This window comes from Lonchura striata, chromosome 1 (assembly GCF_046129695.1).
Source record: "Lonchura striata isolate bLonStr1 chromosome 1, bLonStr1.mat, whole genome shotgun sequence".
Taxonomy (NCBI): domain Eukaryota; kingdom Metazoa; phylum Chordata; class Aves; order Passeriformes; family Estrildidae; genus Lonchura; species Lonchura striata.
This window is the reverse complement of record NC_134603.1, coordinates 113,583,383-113,604,289: the sequence shown is the minus strand read 5'-3', so window position 1 is coordinate 113,604,289 and position 20,907 is coordinate 113,583,383. Positions and strand designations below refer to the sequence as shown.

Below are 20,907 nucleotides of genomic sequence, written 5' to 3'. Positions count from 1 at the left end.
CCCCTCTTTCAGTTTAAAGCTGTTACTCTATGCCCAAAGCCCCTCTCTGGCTTTCTTGTAGGTCCCATTAGGTACTGAAAGGCTGCTCTAAGCAGGCTGCCCTGGAACTGCTTTTTCTCCAGGCTGCACAACCCCAGATCTCAGTGTGTCTCCATAGAAGAGGTGTTCCAGCTCCCTCCCTGGCCATCTTTGTGTCTCTCTGTAAATTGAGTCCAAAAGGTGTGGACCAGGCCCTTCTTATGTTGGGAGCTCCAGAGCTCAACACAGTACTGCAGGTGAGGTCTCACAAACGTGGAGCAAAGGAGAAGAATTGCCTCCCTTGGCCTGCTGGCCAGTTTTCATTTGATGCAGCCCAGAATGTGGTTCTGGGCTTTGAGCACACACTGCTGAGTTGTGTCGAATTTCTCATCAACCAACACACCCAAATCCTCCTCAGGACTGCTTTCAAGCCATTCTCTACCAGGCTTGTGCTTGGGATGGCCCAGCCCAGCTGCAGAGTCTTGCATGTGGCCTTGTTGAACTTTGTGAGGTTGGCACAGACTCGCCTCTCCCACCTGTCAGAGTCCCTTTAGATGTCATCCCTTCCCTCCTGCCTGTCGATTGCACCACACTGCTTGGTATTGTCAACAAACTTGCAGAGAATCCACTGTCCATATCGCTGACAAAGATGTTAACCCAGTGGCAGTCTCAGTCTTTACCCCTGAGGAATGCCACTTGTCACTATCTCCACTTTAAAAGTGAACCATTGACTGCATCTGCTTGAGTGCAACCCTCCAGACAATTCCCTATCCACTGAGTGGTCCTTCTGTCAAATCTGTGTTATTTCAGTTTAGGGGCAGGGATGTCAGGCGGGACAGTGTCAAATGCATGGGTCCAGGTAGATGTCAGCAGTCAGTAGCAATAATGCTGTTGAATATCCTGCCCCTCATAAAACTTTGTTTCCAAAAACTGGCTTTAGAGAATTTTAACTTGCCACAGGTCATTGGAATATTAACTCTGAAGATTTGACTCAAAGACTGAGTCATTGAAACACGTAAATACTATTCTCTCTTCCCAGAGGCAGTACTTCAAGTTTCCTTCAGTAGGTAGCGATAATTGTGCTGGCTCTTCACCTGAGGGAAGGAATTCTAGAGTTCATTTCTGAGCAGGTTATCCATTCTTCATGCTTATGACTCCATAACTGCTACAGCCTTTGCTCAGAAAGAAAATAACCTGAAGTCACAGAGGGTAGAAATTAGCAATGAGCTAATGTTGCAGGTCATCCATCTCAAAATAAGAAATCTTCTTTTGATAAGTCAAGCAGAGTTAGCTGAATGTAAAAAGATAATGGATTGTTATTTAACTTTCAGTGGGGTACTGACTGGGATTGGGTTGCTTGGGAGTTGCTTCAGGCAAGCTGTGTTCTTGCAGACCAGTATTAGTATGTGATATTTTGTGGGGGGGCTGCTGTGTTATTGGTGTGAATCTGAGAGTAGTACCAGTTTTCAATCAGTTACAGGGAATCCTGATTTAACACATTTGAAAATAAAACTAATGCTGTAGCAGTATATGGAGAGTAACAACTTCACTTTTGTACTTAATCAGGGAATATCTGCTTAAGTTCCTTGTATATGCAATACAACATAGTGAAGTAAAAGGGAGATTAATTTCCTAACTACTCAATATGCATTTGTTTCAGGCATTGAAAATAGTAGTGTTTAGAAGCATTCTTTAGAACTTGCCAGCTCCTATCTACTCAAGCAATTGTGGGCAAGGTTCACTAAATTCTCTGTGTGTGTGTTTAGGGAATAGATATTCACTCTGTGAAATAAGCATGTCAGGATGTTAGTGGTGAGATTGCTTAAACTTTTACAGCACAGGAATGGTACTCAGTCAGCTCTTCAATCCTAATGCTTAGCTAGTAAAGTAAGTTTTTCAACCTCAAGTTCTGATTCAGACTGGAAAACAAACTGTTCTATGGATCCAGATATCTCCTTACTATTTATTTCAGAATTGCAGTAGTACTTTGGTTTATCTGGCGTTACAGGTAGAAGATACTCAAATAATTTTATATAATATGATTTTTGAGAGCAAAGTATTTTGGAGATGACATAAAATATACTTGAATTTGAATGTACAAAGATGCAGTGAAAGTAGAGTGCTGGTAATGTGGCAAATGTGGCATAACTTACTGGAACCTGGTACTATTAAGGAATAGTGTAACAAATGCAGTGAAGAAACGAATAATAATTTTGCAACTTGGTCCATGTATTGTTTGATAAACTTAAATTTAAAAACAAAGTCTTTTTGTCTTGAAGTATATTGATGATTTGTGAACTTTTTAAGTAAGAGTCCTGAGTACTAACAGGATGTCTCCTTTGTTTTCAGATCTTGGCGCAGAATGAATATAATTAGAGAAAACAGAGACCTGGCTTGTTTCTACACAACAAAACATTCATGGAGGGGAAAGTAAGTAGTTTGAAGTTTGTTAATTCTGGATTTTTGTTTTTAAAGTTTTGTGTGACATTCTTCTCTCTTTTATTGGATTTAACTGCGTAGTTTTAACTTCATCCAACTGATGAATGAAAATTGAACTAAAGGCTTCTGCTGCTCAGTGTCTGAACTGAATGTATCTTCACTAGAATCAGTTTGGATTTTAAACATTGTGATTTAGCTTTCCTCTGCTTATGTTCCCACACTGCAGTGTAGCTCTGAAATGGACCACCTGACCTCACCAGTTTCTGAGTCTTTTCAACTTACTAAGCACTAAATTTAAGATGGAAATGTTTATTCTCAGAACAGGTTTATGGAGGAGTAGTGTTTTAATTGATGAGGATCACTACTCCACATATACACTTAAGAAGTTGTATATCAGATTATCCGTTAGACTACTAACTGAGATAACTTGGAGAATTCTGCTAATAGAAATTAACCTGATCTTAATGGGGGTCTTGGATCTAAAAATGAATTTTTGATGATGCTTCTGTCTTCATAAGCTTGGGAATGTCTAATAAAATTATCCACTAAGTTATAATAACTTGTATCTGTTATGTTGTGTCTGAATTGGGTGTTACAGGACTTTATTTGGTGTTCTTATCCACTGTTCCTTTTCACATGCATAGTATCTCTGCAAAATGAGGTTTTTCCTTGCTATACAAACATCAACATAACAAAGAGTGGGTTATCTGCACCTGGGGAAGATGAGAACTGCTTGATTCTAATGGTTTTATGAAGAGGTATTGTCCAAATCTCTTGTTTGACCAGTAAATTGAAACTGGTTGATTTTTTTGTCTGACACATTCATCCTATCAAAGACTGTGAATACTGAAAAGGAAAGGAGAATGGGCTTGCAAGGAGAAGCAGTCACAGATCTGTCACAGCTGTGCTTTGAAGAAACATGAGATTGCTTCAATGTCTAATCAAAGAGCTCCCTGCTTTTTTTGTCAGCAAAAATTAAAATCCTGGGTAGTTCTGAGTCCAGACTACATTGAGCAGCTGTCTGAGTACAAAATCTTTCCTCTACCAAGTCAGAGTTTCGATAGACTTGACAGAAATTGTGTAGTATTTAGTTTTTCTCAGTAGAATTGTATCCAGTACTTGTGTAAATTGAGTCTTTTGTGAGTTATGATCCATGCATTTGGAATTGTGTGAGCATGGATGAATAAACTACTTCCCTTAATAAGATACTATATTGCAGAAGAATATTAGAGCAGTTTGTTCCTCCTAATCTTTCTGTTCCCCAACCAAAAATGTCTGGTCTCTTCCTCAGAATTTTCTACAGCATATGTGCAAGTTTAGTGTGCATGGGATTTGAGCCAGTTGGTGAAAATTAAATACATAAACCTCATATTTCTTCTTTTGCCCAACTCCTCTCATTAAAGAGCCTGAGGCAAGCTCTTGAAGTTATGATTTTGAACCTTGATGGTAATGCTCTGGTATACTTAGAGAATTCTTATAGAACTTCAGGCTAAGTCTGATGTCTAGAACAGATTTAGTGTAAAAATTCAGTGCTGTGCTTAATTCTTTTATAGTGAGGGGGAAAGAAGTATTTAGTAATTAGTTGCCTCTTGTTTGTTGCAGCAGAAGTTTATTTGGACTTTAGTAATTTTCTATTTGAATTATTTATTCCACTCAGTTCATAGTTATACATTCGCAGTATAATCTATGTATAACATTAAAAAAGCCAGTAACTTAATGTGTGGTGCTAAATGAGCCTGAATAATTTTGACTACTTGTAGAGGTAGTCACTTTGAATGTGACTAATGCTCTGTGTGTCCATAAAATATTTTCCAGTAGTGCAAATGATGATCTTCCAGTGTTCTGTCAATCTGTAAAGTTAATGAAGATTGCTTTTTTAGTTGGGTGTGGTGGTATAAAATTTATCTGCCAGTTTCATTGTGACTGAAAAAATCTCACCAGTGCTTTGAAATAAATAAGGAACAGGCTGTAGCCTTTTATGGAGAAGAGGACATTTGCTTCAACTTTTCTCAAAACAGCCTGGGATTAGACAGTACTGCAGAGTAGTTTGAGAGATAATTAATAGTAAACCTTTCAAGTCCTAGAGGTATGAATACCTTTCTTAAATATTTATAGGTGAAGTTATGAACAAGAGTAGGCCACATGTAAGAGTTGACTTCTGAATCTCCTTGGTTCATGAAATAAGACTTGGTTCTTCTGAATTTACCTAGGGAGAGGAAACAAGGGAAATGGCAACCCAGCAAAACTGCTGTTCTGTCATGTGTTCCTTGTCCTATCACATATTACGAATGCTGGATAATAAGTGCTTCCTGGATCTTGAAATGTAGGCTTGAGCATAAGGGGAGAAAAAGAATGGGCTATAATGTTTGCATGCTAGTCTTTCGTTATGTGTAATGGTTGCAAATCCTTACTCTGTCACAAAACTCTGTGCAGCTCATAGTAGCTAAGTAAGTAAATAAAACCTTGAGCAAGTAATAAAGAGCTTTATTACTTGTGACATGCTGTTCTAAAGAACTTAAATGAATCTTATAAATAAGTCATATAAAAGACAGAAAACCTGCCTAAATTGTGCAACAAGAAGAGAGGGAACAGTTGGTTTCTTCTTATAAACTAAGAACTGGAGCATTCTTTAACAGGCTGAATATAGTGGAATTATTAGCAGCTAGAGTAGCTTCAAACATTCTGCTTCGTTACTTCATGACTTCCTTGACCTGCATCTTAAATAAGGAAATTTCAGCTATGTGGAAAAACAAATAGGTTTTGCAAACGTGTAAACATCCTTAAGGTGTCACATCAGTTCCATGCAGATGTTCCTAAGCTTTAAAGAAAATAAGTACTTGTTTTAATTTCTAAGTAAACTCTGTGCTGGTAAAGGCTTCAACTCACACTGGTCTATTTTAATAATAATGGAAGTTGGAAGGGTATTAAGTTTGTCTGATTGCCTGACTGTCAGATAGGTGCTCTTGACCTTTCTGTCATAAGGAATATGTTAGAGCTGCTCTGAATATATTTGAAGCCCATACAAAGTTTGACTTTCTACAGAAATGATGGCTTGTGCTACAGACCTGTCAAGTGAGAAACGAGAAAGGACTGCAACACAAGAATGCAGAGAAGGATAGAAGAAATGACCTGCTGGTTCCTGATGCAGTCTAACATGGCGCAGATTCAGATTAATTAAGCATCTGTTGTTAATATCTTTTCCAAGCAAACCCACAGTTTACCCAGAACTGAACCTTAAATTTTTACATTTAATCAGTTTTAATATGGACAAACAGCCAAAGTATTTTTATTTTATTCAAGTTCAAGAAAGGCATCCATGTTCAGATGATGTTGCTTTAGTCAGAGAATACTTGCTAGTACTGGCTCTGGCTCAGGTTTGGCTTTACTTTTTGGGCTGGATGGCTTCCAGATGGAAGTACCCTAGAACATGGTTTGTGCAAGTAATAAGGTATTATTAATTATCTATTGTTTCAATCTCTGCTTAGTTATGTGTCAAAGCTTTCAGATTCAGAAATATGTAGAGAGTCTTTATTTATTCAGGGTACATTTTGAGGATTATCTAGGAAATTAAACCATGTTAAGGCTTTGATTTTGCACTTGATGCATCTGAATTCTGTAGCTTTAGCTCACTGCTTCTTGTGTCTGATCCGTCTGAAACACAAGCAACTACCTTGCTATTCTTTAAGCCCTGTGACAGCTAACGTATCTGTGGTATCAATGTGCAATGGCTGTAGCTTTGGTGATCTGAGTCTTTCTAGAGTTAGGTAGCTTTGGCTTCCCTCAAGATGAAGAAAATTAGGCTTGACCATAATAGTGCTTTGACTTGGTACTGTATTGCGGCCAGTTGTGTAAGTTGGGTTTTGTGTTAAAGCAGTTGGCTGAGACAGCTTCAGACAGATGCTTCAGATTATTGCAGGAATGGTTGGATATTTTTTTCCCCTACCTGTGTAACCTTCTTAAAATTTATTCTGGTCTGATAGTACCTTTCAGTGCAAGTTCCATGAGCCTTTGATACTGACTTAACCACTAACTTAGGAAAAGGTATGCATAAATAAATCTATTTAATAGTATTTAACTTGTCCTCTTTATAGATATATGGAACAGAAGAGCTTAACATATTATAAGAGTAAACTGCAAGTAACAACAAAGAAAATTCCATATTCATTTCCTAACAAAAACCTCTGTATATCATCTTAACATCATTTTTGCAATTCAGTATGGGTTTTCCTGTGGCTTCTGAAGAAACTTAATACTCTCTTGTATTCTAGATATAAACGAGTCTTTTCAGTTGGAACCCATGCCATCACCACATACAACCCCAACACGCTGGAAGTTACAAATCAGGTAACTGTCATTTTTGAAGTTGGTTTTGACTTATGTTCTGTATCATGAACATTGTCACATGTTCAGAGTGAATAGTGGCATTCAGGCTTAAGAAACCATCTAGTCTGACAAGATCTCAGAAAAGCCAGAAGATGTGGCAGCTGTGTACAAAACCACACATAACAGAAGGTCTGTGTTGCCTTCACTAACTCTACAAATACTGGTGTTTGTACTTTTTAGGCAATTTCTCTTTATTAGCCAACAAGTAGTAGTTTGCCTTTGCTGTGCTGTTCTGAAGGAACCAGGCTAAGTTTGATCACTGCTAAGCTATGTCTCTGAAGGGAATCAGGACACTTAGTTACTTTGCACAGTATCAAATAGGAAGCTCAAGCTCATTATGTCACTTTGTTACAGGGTTATTAAAGGTTCTAAGGGGTTTTGGAAGGGAGTGATGTAGCTTTAAAATTACTAACAGTATTACCTAATTATTTTCAATTGTATAGTGGCCTTATGGAGACATCTGTAGTATTTCTCCTGTTGGAAAAGGACAAGGAACAGAATTTAGTCTCACTTTTCGCAAAGGGAGCGGGAAAAAATCTGAGACACTTAAGTTTTCCACAGAGCACAGAACAGAACTCCTTACAGAGGCACTGGTAAGATTTTTATTCTTATTTTCTTGAATCAAGCAGTAAGTACTTAGTTACTATTTGTGGTAGTGTATTATGCTTTCTTTCCCTCCATAAAAAGTAGGAATCCAAGTTTTTTGAGCTGTTATCTTAATGATCTTGATCTAGTGTCAGTTGGAGTAAGTACTTTGATTTGTAAAGAGTGAATAAAGCTACAAATATTTAATATATTAAACTGCAGTAGAATGGTGAGCCTTCTGAGGAGGCTTAATATGAGGCCCATAAAATGGAGTCAGCTTAAATGTAGACTTTCTGGATAGATAGGTTGTCATATTTGCATTCATTGTCTGTTAACTTTGTTTTTAAAAACAGAGATTCAGGACAGACTTCTCAGAAGGAAAAATCACAGGACGGGTGAGTGTCTGGCTTACCTGCATCATGTGCAGTTTAAGGAAATGATCTAAAGACTCAGACTTCTACTTTGTTCATGTGTTTTATGCTTGTGCTATATGTGCTACCTAAAATACCTTTGTGTATTTGGATTGGAAGTCGTTGAGAAGAGAAAATGGAGTTTGTTCAAAAGTAGTGGGAACCTCTTTACCAGTAGAATATTTGAGCTCTCTTTGATTGGCCTGATCCTTGTACTTGTACATGGGTTATGAATGTTGAAATATAGGCTGTGCTATGTGGAGTTCTTATCTGGAGAGGTGAAAAACATTGATTCATTAGTCAATGTTTGCTTTGCTTCCTAATTAAATATTTTCTGCATAACATCCTGAACATTTGATGCTTCTTAGGATTTCTGTAGGTCAGATTACAGACAAGATTGACATTTACTGAATTGTAATACAGTAAATAAGCAATGCAGTCTACAGAGCTGGAGTTTATATTTGTCTTTTGGTCACAGAAAATAGCACTTCAAGTGCTTAAAGTTACTTTAAGTAATTTAAAGTATTGCATGGAATAAATCTTCAGTCATGAGCATAGTAACACTGCTGGAATGAGGGGATCCCCTTTGTCTTACCATAGTTTACAGCAGACTTCTGACTTTTGCAGGTTAAAGTAAGTTTGTATTTGTAATGGAATGTGACTGCAGGAGATGAAAAATTGTCACTACAGTGACAAACTTAGCTGAACTTGATTTAATTAACTGAATAATAGCATTTGATATAAATGCTATTTCCTCATCTAACCACAGTGTTCAGAAGTCTGACCAGGCCCTGGCTGGAGGCATTTGAGACCCTGGCAGGCAGCTGGAAACAGCTGTGATTTTTGAGTTTGAGCCATGGAATGATTTACCAACTTTGCAGGTGGAACAAGAAGTCACAAAAGTTTAGATTTTATAGTAGAAGTAGTTACAAAGTAGAGGGAAGAATTTTTTAGTATTCTATAAGGAGGTTTTAACACCTGTACAGGGGGGTTTTTACTTTGTACGTGGGGGTCAGAGGTTTTAAGATGGAGGAATGTAGGCCGGTCCTGTTTCTCCTCTTTCTTCTTCCTTTCCTCCATGTTCTTGATGTTGGCACTCATGGATTGGTTTAGAATAGAAAAACACCATTTAATATAGGTAGTAGGTGTTGGGGAAAAACTGTAAACATGTATCACATAATGTATCATGTAACAGATAGCTACAGCCAGGGGCGGGGAGAGAGAAGACAGCAGACAGAGAGGGTGTCAGGGGTGTGTGTGTCTCTGCCTGAGCTGCTGACCAAACTGCAGTAGCCAGAGAAGACGATCTTTTAGATAGCTTACAATAAACTGCCTTGAGACTGAACAACAAGAGGCTGCAGAGTTTTCTTTGTAAGCATGGGTTGGAGGAGAGACTTTTCCACCACACGGAGCCCCTGAACCAAGCCAGGGTTCCGACAGAGTAGACCACCTTCTGCAACAAGACAATTTACTTCCTTTGGGAGTGGCTCTTTTGGGATTCTGTTCTTGCTTCACCATGCATTGTTTAAGCTATGATCTCCTTGTCAATTGACAGCTACAGCTGCTATCCTTTGCTTCATAGTGTTCTTAATATAGATAAGAGTATTAAGGGAAATTAAATAATTTTTTAAACTTACTAGATAAGTAGAGAACTACTGTTGTGTAGTAAAGGAGTGTGCATAGATGTCTAAAAGTAGCTCTCTCTGCAGAGGTATAATTGCTATAAGCATCACTGGAGTGATACGAGGAAACCTGTTATTCTGGAAGTGACTCCTGGAGGTATTGACCAAATTGATCCTGCAACAAATAAGGTCCTGTGCTCCTATGACTACAGAAATATTGAAGGCTTTGTTGATATTACTGGCTATCAGGGAGGCTTCTGTATCCTCTATGGAGGATTTAGTAGATTGGTGAGTATTAAATCAAAATATCTTGGTATGGTTCTTAGGATATTTATAGCTGCATATTTAATAATGAATCTTAAACACAGTTGGAGCATAAAAGTATGTGCATCTTTGGGTCTTGGTTGTGGAGCCTCAAGGCTTATGGACAGATCCTAAAAGGAAAGGATATTAATTAAAACATTTGAGAGGGTATTGATATGGGTTTGGTTACAGTTTTTGGTGTGGGGGCTTTTGTGTGTGTATTGCATGTTTAAGAACTGAAAAGGATGAGATATCTAGGTAGTAAATATGAATGTAATGTGGATGTGGAATTTCCTGTCATTTCTCAAATTTATAGTAGTGTGTTACAAATATACCTAACTGATGTAGGGATTCAGTTTAGAAATAGAGTGATCAGTGATGCCATTGCCTCTTTAGACCTGTGATCTGATTACTTGGCAGCTTTGCTTGGGAAATACTGCAGTGTAATGTTGGTTCTAAAATCTTAACAGGGTTTCTGTGTACAACAGTTCAAACGGTGGAAAAAGATCTTTACATTATTAACCATAAATTAACTTCTAGGTATAGCTACTTCAGTCTCTACTAACAAAATACGACTCAGTGAGGGTTTCCTTGTCTTTTGTATTGCAGCATGCTTTTCTCTGGCATAAAATTAGCAATATATAATTGATCCTCTAGAGCTGCCCTAACCTTAAAGATCACTAGTGGTAGCTTAGTTGCTTTCTCTGAGTCCTCACTCCTGCCAGGCTGTCAGGGTCTGTTGCCAAAGGTGGACAGGCAGACAATAACTTTAGTGGCACACTAATGTGTAGCAGGGTATCCTTTAGGAATAGCTGCTATAGATTTTCTTTTTAAAGGCTAATGTAAAGTTAATAGTGGATCTCTTGTGTAATAAATACCTGTCTATACCATGCATTTAGCAAAGGCCAGTCCAGCTGCTGTGAGCCTTCCCTGCTGTTAGGTCTATAGTGGAGGATTATTTATGATTTTATATTATTTGTAATTTTCTTTGGCTGTGCCATATTTTTCACCTATTTCTTTTCTTGACAAAATTTGCAGCACCTGTTTGCCTCTGAGCAGAGGGAGGAAATTATCAAGAGTGCAATAGAGCATGCTGGCAACTTCATAGGCATCTCTCTGCGGATAAGGAAAGAATCCCTAGAATTTGAGCAATACTTGAACCTTCGCTTTGGAAAGTACAGCAATGATGAATCTATAACATCTTTAGCAGAGTTTGTTGTTCAAAAAATAACACCTAGGCACTTGGTAAGGCTGTCAGACTGAACATACTTGGTTCCTATTAAGTACTAAGTTTTCTCTTTCCTAGTTTGCCTCTCTCTTGTTTTACAAGGAACCTGTGAAAAGAGTACTAGCTCTTACAGAAGCTTGCTTAGTTGAGAGGGATCCAGCTACCTACAACATTGCAACTTTGAAACCTTTAGGTGAGGTAAGGGCCATTCTTTCTCACTACCACTTCTTCAAATAAAGGCTTTAAAAGAGAGGAATTGATAGTATATGTGAGCCTTAATTTGTAGAGTAGCTAAATAACACTGCTTCATGAATGTGATCCTTGTCCCTTATTTTCAGGTATTTGCAATAGTGTGTGACACTGAAAACCCCCAGCTTTTCACCATTGAATTCATCAAAGGACAAATTCGGAAATACTCTTCAACAGAAAGGTAACTGGAGCTTCTGTGCATTACAAATTAAAATGGAATTTGCTACTGTGGCACTTGGAGTTCCTCAGTTTCTATAAACTCTGACCCTTGAAGGAGTAGATTCAAAGCCTTACTGTTCTAGCAGTCTGCCACTTTCAAATCAAGATATGTTAAAGGAACTAAATCTCTGCCATTTACTTTCATCCCAACTTCAAGCAAATCTCCCCAGAAGTTTTCTGATGCACATGAAAGGGTGTTGGACAGTTAGATACAGCCTGTTTCTCCTAAGCAATATAGTTTTATGTATTCTGTACTTGGCTAAGTAGTATATCCAAAACAAGGGAAGAAAGCACCATCTTTAGTATGGAAATGTGAAGGCTGTGAACCCTTTGAGCTCTCTGCTTGAGACAGTCTTAGTTGATTCTATTTAAAACAGCCAACAGAACAGTCCCTGAGTGCACTTGCAGTTGTAATACAGTCTAATCCTGCTAAGTGAGGTTTTGCAGAAAGCACAGGGATGAATTGGCTAACAACATGTGTCACTCATTAACAGATAATCTAGAATTGATTGCATTAGTGAAAGGCTGCAGCTGGCTATACTGAGTGTAAGTCAGCTCTCTCCTTACAGTGCATAAAGGAACACTGAAAGTTAGTGACTTCTTCCAGAGGTGTAGCTGTTGGCAGTAGTGTTAGTAAGAGATTCCAGGTATTGCTGCCTTTTATGACATGATTTTTTCCCTCATTTTCTCTTATAATTTGTTTCTTTGGCACCACTTTTCTGATATAAGTTGTATTTGTGTGTCATTGTCCCAACCCAGAGATTCTCTCCTGGCTAGCTTGTTGGATGGAGTGAGAGCCTCTGGTAATAGAGATGTCTGTGTGAAAATGACCTCCACACACAAAGGCCAGCGTTGGGGATTACTCAGTATGCCTGTGGATGAAGAAGTAGAGAGTCTTCATCTGAAGTTTTTGGCTGCTCCTCCAAGTAAGCTAATGCTTCCTTTGTGCATTTATAGTGCTCTTTAAAGCATCCAGATATTGAGTCAGATGCTGTACACTTAACTATTGATATGTCTTTTTCCAGATGGTAACTTTGCAGATGCTGTGTTCAGGTTCAATGCTAACATTTCCTACAGTGGAGTCCTACATGCAGTTACACAAGATGTAAGAATAGAGCTTTTACCCATCCTTTTAAGATGTTGCTAATGCAGAAAGAAATTAATCACTGTTATTTTTTAACCAGGGTCTCTTCTCAGAAAACAAGGAGAAGCTCATTAATAATGCCATAACAGCATTGCTTTCCCAAGAGGGAGATATTGCAGCATCTAATGCAGAGCTTGAAAGCCAATTCCAAGCAGTAAGACGACTAGTGGCTTCAAAAGCGGGATTCCTTGCCTTTACTCAGCTTCCAAAGTAAGTGCAAAGTCTCTTCAAGCTTGGAAGTAGTAAATGAAAATAGGCCTCAAACTTCTGTTAGTAGCTTGTGTCTAAAACTGAGAAATGGAATTCCCTTCTGAAAAGGACTGTAAGTCTCTGTACATTATTGTTTTCAGTAGTATGAGGCTGCCACCAGGCTTTCAGGCAAATTGAGAATCCCAGGTAATCATCTGCAAGTAAAGCTGATTCTTCCTCTGCTAAATACTCTGTCTTGAGGCAAATATGGTTTAATGATTTTCCTAGTGGAAAAATTTTTAACATGTACCTTCATCTGTCCTTGAAGTGGGCAGTTCTTCATTCTCAAAGTACGCTGATGTCATTGCTGTCTTCAGTTCAACACAAGATAAAATGGTGTTAGGAGATTGTACTTCTGTAGTATGTCCAGAGTGCTTGGAGTTTGTTTTAACATTAGGAAGCAGAAAAACTGTCTATTGTTCTGAAAACGAAAAATTATTTGAAATATTTCTGACTAGGAAATATAGAGCAACTATAATATAGAGAGTGATGAGAAGTGTAACAAAAGCACTTAGTCTGAGACCTTTATAAATTTAGGTTTTTCTGTAAATAATATCCTGTAACTGCATGGATACATTTTCTTTATTTTGATGATTGTGCTTGGAATGCTAACAGTGAAGTCAATATTTTCCTACCAGGAATCTCAAATTTATGAAACTATCAAGGTACTGGCTTGCTAAATCCAGTGGGAGCAGACTCCCCTTGGCCACTGCCTAGATGTCATCTTAATTTTAGGATTTTAGTTTCTTCTCTCATCTTGGTGGTTTTGCTTCCCTTTCAAAAGATTTCGAGAACGATTAGGAGTGAAGGTTGTGAAAGCCCTCAAAAGGAACAATGATGGAGTAACCCATGCCTCTATTGACATGCTGTGTGCTCTTATGTGTGTAAGTATTAAATTTCAGGTTCTTTCACTTTGGAATATGTGAACTTCAGGGTACTGAAAGATGTAGAAATAGGGACTGCCATTCAACTTGCAGTATGTTCAGATGTGGATTAACTTGTTATTCAGTGATTTCTTGCTGAACTTGAAGGGGATGTGCTTTTTGTGTGTAGAGAGAGTGCCTTTTGGATTACAGCTGTTAGGAACTGAGGGTTGAAATGTGGCTACATAGTGAATACTTCTTTTTTTGTAGCCCATGCATGATGACTATGATTTGAGGCAGGAGCAGTTGAACAAAGCTTCCCTTCTTTCTTCAAAGAAGTTTCTAGAAAATCTACTAGAGAAATTCAATTCCCATGTGGTAAGTCAAATTTTGGAAACAGATTTAAGCTTAATTGCCTTTCCTAATTGCAATGAAAATGCTTTTGTCATACTTAGATTATCTTTGAATGCATTTGTACCTACAATTGAAAATACAGCTCTATCTGGCACTGAAGTTTGTTCTAATTAAGCTTGGATCTTGACAGGTTAGGACATAGCTGTCAATACTGCAGAATTTGAATGTCCTGCAACAAATGTTTGCATGTTTAATATGGAAATTGCATGTTTCTTTTAAGTAAAAGAATAGTGTGAACTCAGATTTGTGGGATTAAACTAGAGAAGAGTAGTTTGAGTCTAAAGCATATTGAGTCATTATGCTTTAGAAACCAATTATTTACCAGGGTAGTGACATACTCAGGCGAATGTAGTATTCTAAACTTGTAGTTTTTGTTTACAGACTATTTTAATGCTATGACAGGGAAAAGCGCCTTCAGCATTGTGAATACGTGTGGACCATTGTATCTGATTTACATACCTGTCTTCCTAATTTCAGGATCATGGGACAGGTGCCCTAGTAATTAGTTCACTTCTGGACTTCCTGACATTTGCCCTATGTGCTCCATATAGTGAGACTACTGAGGGGCAGCAGTTTGACATGTTGTTGGAAATGGTGGCATCTAACGGAAGAACACTATTTAAGCTGTTTCAGGTAAGACTTACTTTTCACTATTATTAGAGGTTTCATGTACTCGGTGAACATGAAACGTTTCTTTTACTGGAAGACAGATTTGTCTTCAGCTGGTTAATGTGCCTCAATCTTTTCTATTTTGATGAATGTTTTAGTGGCCTGTTACTTTGCCTTCAGATATCAGATTGAGGTGGTTATTCTATGGTGAATGATATGCCAAATCATTGTAGAATAGACTGCTTAAAAGCTGTTTCCAGAAACACAGTAAAATACTACTTGGACTTTAGGATAGATTCAACAGATGCACAGATCTTCCCTTGACTGGAAAGTTTTCTGCCTTTTTTTTCTTTCTCAATAAATGGGAATTAAGACTTAGAAAACAAGAGTAACATCCTCTTCAGTGGTAAACCTGTAGAGATTGTAGAGATTTTTAGCTAAAATGTCAATGCCTTCTTACTGTAAAAATAGTATTTTCTTCTGCTTTTGATTAGTGTCAGCTGTGTCAGCCAGTTTGCTGAGCATTATTCCAATTTCTCTGATAGATACTGCTGTTCAGTGCCAGGAATTATGTCTGGGAGTTGCATAAAAGATGCTTGTTCAAAGATACAGGGTAGGAAATTTTCTTTAAGCTAGCTTTCACAAAACTGAATAGGAGATAGAACAGCCATGTACATTAGTTAAGGAAACTGAATCATAGGTGATCTCATGTTCAGTTTTTGCACTTGGATAATTTTTTGGTTAACATTCTGTTCTAGCACCCTTCCATGGCAATTGTGAAAGGAGCAGGTTTGGTGATGAAGGCAATAATAGAGGTGAGATTTTATAAATGTTAGCTGGGACAGCATGCAAAATACGTATTGTCTGTTTCGGAATTGCAATTGCTTAGCAAGAGAAGTTTGTTATATTAGCTTCTCAAAGTGGGGAGGGGGAAGTTGGAAGGTGAGGAACCGAGCACCTGCTTAATTGTGAGTGGTTTAATATAGCAACTTGCTTTATCTTACACTTGGGTGTTTGGAAAGCATGTGAGTTGGGACATTAGATAGCGCCTTGCATGTCTTCATACTGCAGTCAAGATTTGGCTGTAAATGTTGTTTGTAGCTCAGCCACATACCTCAGAGCCACCAGACTTCTGCATGTTAGACAGTATCTCAAGGAGGAAAGGCCATATTTCCTGGATGGAATGGGACTGGGATTAGCAAGCAGTAGTGTCCCAGAGCAGACTAGTGATGTCAGCCTCCTTGCTTTGGCTTTAAGTTTCCATACCACATAATGTATGGGTCAAGTCCATACTTTTCAAGGGCTGCTTATGATTGTTGCTAACTGACTCTTGACACTTCCTGGGTTGAAATTCAGGGCTTAAGTTAGTGCCTCATTGTATCACAATGGCTTATGCATCTGAAATCCATCTAGTACTTTCTTGGAATGGAAGTGAATGAACACTTGAAATAGAGGTATTCCAAATCTTCATGTATCCATTGATGTAGCTGATAATGTTAGCTAAAAGTTACTATGTTGTTTATTAAAAGTCCTATCATTTCGACAAGTAAAGGTGCTGCAAAAGCTTTTTCTTATTCATTGCAACTAATGCGTTTTGAGTGAGTGGCAGTCTTACCCACCTGGCTGTCTAAACTGAACAGCAGCTATTCATCTTAAGTGGTTACAGTCAGCAAAAGTCAAGCAACAAGAAATCATATGTGGCTGCCATTCTTTGTTTCATCCTAATGTATAATTGCAGTGTGAAAATGGTACTGCTACTACAACCTGATGTATGATGGCAGGCATCCTGCCCTCTTCAGTTAACTGTCCTCATAGATGTAACTACCAGTTATCTGGTCCATGGCTTTACTACAGCATTGAGCAGTTGCTGTTGAGAACTTTCAGTTAAAAACTATCATACTTTAGCTTCTGCTTTTTGAATATTAGTTGGTATAATTGATAGTCAGGAAGGCCTTGGAACTTTAGGCTGAGATAAAAGCAGCTTAACTAAGATTCTTTTCTTGGTAATCTTGCCCTGTTTCCAAAGGAAGGAGACAAAGAGGTTGCTACCAAAATGCAAGATCTTGCCCTCAGTGAAGGTGCCTTACCTCGTCACTTGCACACTGCTATGTTTACAATAAGCACAGATCAGAGGATGCTTACAAATAGGTATGTCCATCTCACTTGATATGTTTAAAAAATCATGTTTAAAAAGATCATGTTTAAAAAAAATCTAAGTAATGGCCTAGTGAACACTGGGAGGTCAAGGAAAAAAAGTGCAGTTCTTCAGGAGAGTATTTTCTTTAGCAGCTGGTATGTTTTAGTAGGACAAGCTTCAGCTGAGACTGCAGCCACTTAATAAACCCTTGATTATTTTTTTGTTAAGGTGGGCTTGGGTTTGTTACTCATTAATGACTCAAGTTTTGATTTTTATTTCTTTTACTTCAGGGAGAGAAAAGGCAAGTAGAATGTTTAGAACTTGTAAAAAGTTTCAACTTGTGGTGTACAACTGTTTAAAAATGGGTGTGCACATCTCAGACATCTTGCATGCATTTAGGATCACCCATCCTATGTGAGAGAGAAGTTTCCTTACAGAAGTTATTCCCTGAATCAACAGTCAGTAGAACTTGTGATCTCTGAGAGTATGCTGTGGAGGATGAGCAATGATTCAATTAATTCCACCCAAGTACAAGATTATGGAAGCTTTAGCTGTGAATTCCTGAAGTGCTTAGAGTTGCTAAGGAATGTAGGGACAAGTGGAGCTTGTTGCCGCTGTGTGTCATCCAGGAGAGAGCGGATATGAAACCATCTGTCATGCCAGTTCTGTTTGGTGCTACTACTTACAATGTGCTTGTAGCAATGCTTCAGTTCAGTGCAGTAGAATTCTAGTGACAAATGTTGGCAGAAAGCATCAGTTGGCATAGAAGGCAGGCTCCCAGAAAGGATTTTCTAGTCATTGGTATTAAGAACTTCAAGTAGAGCATGTAGCAGTTCTTGATGACTTCTAGCCTGTTATCTTTAGCTGTAACTTAAGGTTGGCTGGATAAACATACACTTGGTTATTAGACATTTCTGCTCTATTGCTCAAGTGTTCTTTGAGGTCTAGATCAAAAAGCATGTGCTGCTACTGTTCCACTAACTTCACTGGAACTTCTTAAAGGCAACACTTTAAAGCATGCTAAGCATATCCTTGAACAATGTAATGCTTTGTGCTCTTAATCACTCAAGAGCACGAAGCTCTTGCTCATTTTCATTTCATCAGCATGGTAAAGGTGGCAGTTTAGTGGTTTAAAAAATCTGTTTAAAATACTAACTTGCAGTTTGGTAATTTCAATGGCTTTTTCAGGCAGTTAAGTAGACATTTGGTTGGCCTCTGGACAGCTGAGAACAAAACTGCTATGAATTTGTTGAAACGTATTTTGGTAAGTAAAAATGGAATATGGAGTAGCAAAAACAATAAAATATGAAAGCTTGCAGTATCAAAGTTGGGACAGTCTATATAGTAAACATATTCCCTTTTCCCTTCAAGGGGAAGGTCTTGCCTGAGAGATTAGCAGTCTAGCATCTGCTAATTAAAGGATATTGATGAGGTTCAAAGCATCTTGTACTCCAAACATTTTGTTACTTCCCTGACACTTTTAAGATACTTTATGACATAAAACTTAAAAATAAGGTGTCTTGAATTATTTTTCTTGATTAAAAGGACAAAAATGTGGGAGACATTATAAGCATGTCTCTAATGCTTTTTTGTGCCAATAAAAAATTAAGGTGTTAAGAGTTCTGTCCATGTTTTCATGCCTTGCCTGTTCAACTTTGTTTGCTTGTAACTTGTTTAAATCTGTATGTTGTTAGTTCATATGCTGATCGTTCATATGTTCTTTCACACAGCCTCCTGAATTCTTCTTTCTTAAGTTACTTCAGTGAAGTTAGTTCAATAAATAGAATAATTTCTTACAACACTATCTGGGAAATTACTAGCTTTTAATTTCAAAATAGCAGTTCCTTCATTTTTGGCAGAGCAACTGTCCTGATCTTGAACACTATCTTAAGGAAAGCTTACTCACAAAAGACTGTCTCAACTCTAATGTCACATGTAATGTCACATATCAGAGAATATGGATGGATTCTAGTATTATTAATCTCTGTGTGTTGCCCTGAGATCAACTCTTTTCTTCCTGCATTCTTTAGGTACATTAAGTGCTTAAGAACTGGGATATAGCCAAGAGTTCTGCTGCACTGAACCCAATAATATATCTGTGTTGAGCAATTCTATTGAGGATGGTGGCATTTTACTACTCACAGCAACAAAAAATGCTGTAGCTTTATATATTTACTTTTGAGTAGAATATAAATTCTGTTTTGAAATCTCTGATTTAAAGAAATTATGTTATTACCTAACATTATGGTTTCTGTTCATTAATCATATGTCTGTTTAAACTGGTTTTAAATGTTTTCAGCCACCAGGTTTGCTGGCATACCTTGACAGTGCTGATCCTGTTCCTGAAAAAGATGCTGATAGAATGCATGTTAGAGATAATTTAAAAATTGCAACTGTAAGTAATTGTAATTGTCTTTCCTATTCCATTATATAGATGTACAGTCTTAGAGACTTTTCTAATACAAACACTTGACTGCTGCATTGACCTGCAGCAAAGATAACCCACAATTGGTTTTATTCTGCAGGATCAGTATGGCAAGTTTAATAAAGTGCCAGAGTGGCAGAGACTGGCTGGAAAAGCTGCAAAAGAAGTTGAAAAATTTGCCAAAGAGAAGGTGGATCTAGTCTTGATGCACTGGAGAGATCGAATGGGCATAGCTCAAAAAGAGGTAAAAGTATTTGAAAGTCTTTGTTAGAGTAACTTGACTAAGTCACAGTTGAGTGTCAGAACACACACTCAAATAGTAAAAAAGTGTTGTGATGTGAGAGCTCTCCTTCCTTTTAGCAAACTCTCTACTTCTTAAAATTCTTGGGTTAGAAAGAGGTTCCAGGGAGAATGTGAATCAGGCAAATTAATTCCTTCAGCATATATATTAAGCTTTAGCCAACCATATTGAGCTGCAGTGCAGCTTACATGCATTTCTTGTAAGCTGATTATGCAGGAGAAAATGCCTTGAAATGTGGCAAAACCAGTTTTTGAAGTTTATTTAAAAGAAATGGAATAGTCTTTGCATTCAAAATTATATACTTCACATCAGTGATATTTCAGTTTACGGAACCTGCTTGAAGAATCCTAGAATAGCCTAGGTTGGAAAGGACCTTAATCATCATCTAGTTCTATTCCCCCTGTCATGGACACCACCTTAGAATTCACTTGAATGTAGGTATCCCAGTGCTTAAAGGGCAACACAAGACTGTACTTAAGGTCATGATTGAGGCTGAAGTCATAAATAACTGTTTTGATCTGATATTGCAAGAAGAGAGCTTAAGCACTGCTTGAATTCTTACTGTTGGTCTCCTTTTTCGTTTAGTTTTATTGCCATGTTCGAAATTACAAACTCTTTCAATTGTGAGGTGTTTCCCTTAACTTTCTTTGCTATATTGACTAAGCTTGTTTTTATGCATTGTGGAAGTGAAACAATCTGTTGTACTTGTAAGGAAGGATGCAAAGCACAATGCAGAGTATTGAAAATACCTGTCTTTGTATACTTGTTCTGATGTAGTAATAAGCTTTAGTTTATGAAAATCTAGCTCAAGTTTGATGTAGAGTGTGGTGCAGAAGTTTGACAGTGATATTTGTGAAATAATGGTGAATTAGGTTCAAAACAGGGGAAATGAAGAAATGTGAAAAACAGTGGAAGGTCACTGCACTTTAAACAACTTGTCTAGTTACTGAGTTTGAAGGGTATTTTTTCTCTGTGGATTTCTGAGCTATATAATTTCACAGTAAATGTGTACAAGTGTAGCAAGATTGGTGTTACCACTTTAAATTACTTCAGTGACTCTGGAGTGTTAAATGTATTTTTCTTTTTCTTCCAATTTTTCTTCATAATCAGGACAGAAACAATATGGTGAGTCTGTATATCTCTTGTCGCTTGTGTGGACTCTTTGCTCAGACTTCTGCTTGCATGTGATACCTCATGTAGATGATAACAGTGATTTCATGCTTCATCAAAACAGGGAATCTTTCAGTGACCAAGTCAGGCTTGTTTATATTTTTGTGACTTCCTCTAGTTCGTTCCTTTCAAGGGCAAA

At 37.7% G+C, this 20,907-nt stretch overlaps 1 protein-coding gene across 5 annotated transcripts in view; it reads left to right on the top strand.

Annotated features, from left to right (window-relative positions):
- DNAJC13 (DnaJ heat shock protein family (Hsp40) member C13) overlaps positions 1-20,907 on the top strand; it is a 57,727-nt gene that overhangs the window by 5,846 nt on the left and 30,974 nt on the right. For 4 of the 5 annotated variants that reach the window (XR_002465520.2, XM_021531235.2, XM_077786851.1 and 1 more), the window contains exons 2-21: positions 2,368-2,448; positions 6,726-6,801; positions 7,284-7,433; positions 7,779-7,820; positions 9,545-9,745; positions 10,799-11,005; positions 11,091-11,186; positions 11,327-11,418; positions 12,216-12,382; positions 12,482-12,561; positions 12,641-12,810; positions 13,634-13,733; positions 13,983-14,090; positions 14,604-14,759; positions 15,494-15,550; positions 16,762-16,883; positions 18,061-18,136; positions 19,172-19,267; positions 19,398-19,541; positions 20,709-20,723. Coding sequence is in view for 4 of the 5 variants with exons in the window: in XM_021531235.2 (XP_021386910.2) it covers positions 2,368-2,448; positions 6,726-6,801; positions 7,284-7,433; positions 7,779-7,820; positions 9,545-9,745; positions 10,799-11,005; positions 11,091-11,186; positions 11,327-11,418; positions 12,216-12,382; positions 12,482-12,561; positions 12,641-12,810; positions 13,634-13,733; positions 13,983-14,090; positions 14,604-14,759; positions 15,494-15,550; positions 16,762-16,883; positions 18,061-18,136; positions 19,172-19,267; positions 19,398-19,541; positions 20,709-20,723 (2,236 nt within the window). In the remaining variant the exon portion in view is untranslated. Of the gene's footprint in view, positions 1-264; positions 276-2,367; positions 2,449-6,725; positions 6,802-7,283; positions 7,434-7,778; positions 7,821-9,544; positions 9,746-10,798; positions 11,006-11,090; positions 11,187-11,326; positions 11,419-12,215; positions 12,383-12,481; positions 12,562-12,640; positions 12,811-13,633; positions 13,734-13,982; positions 14,091-14,603; positions 14,760-15,493; positions 15,551-16,761; positions 16,884-18,060; positions 18,137-19,171; positions 19,268-19,397; positions 19,542-20,708; positions 20,724-20,907 lie in introns of those variants that run through there. The other variant, XM_021531236.3, reaches the window with a different exon arrangement.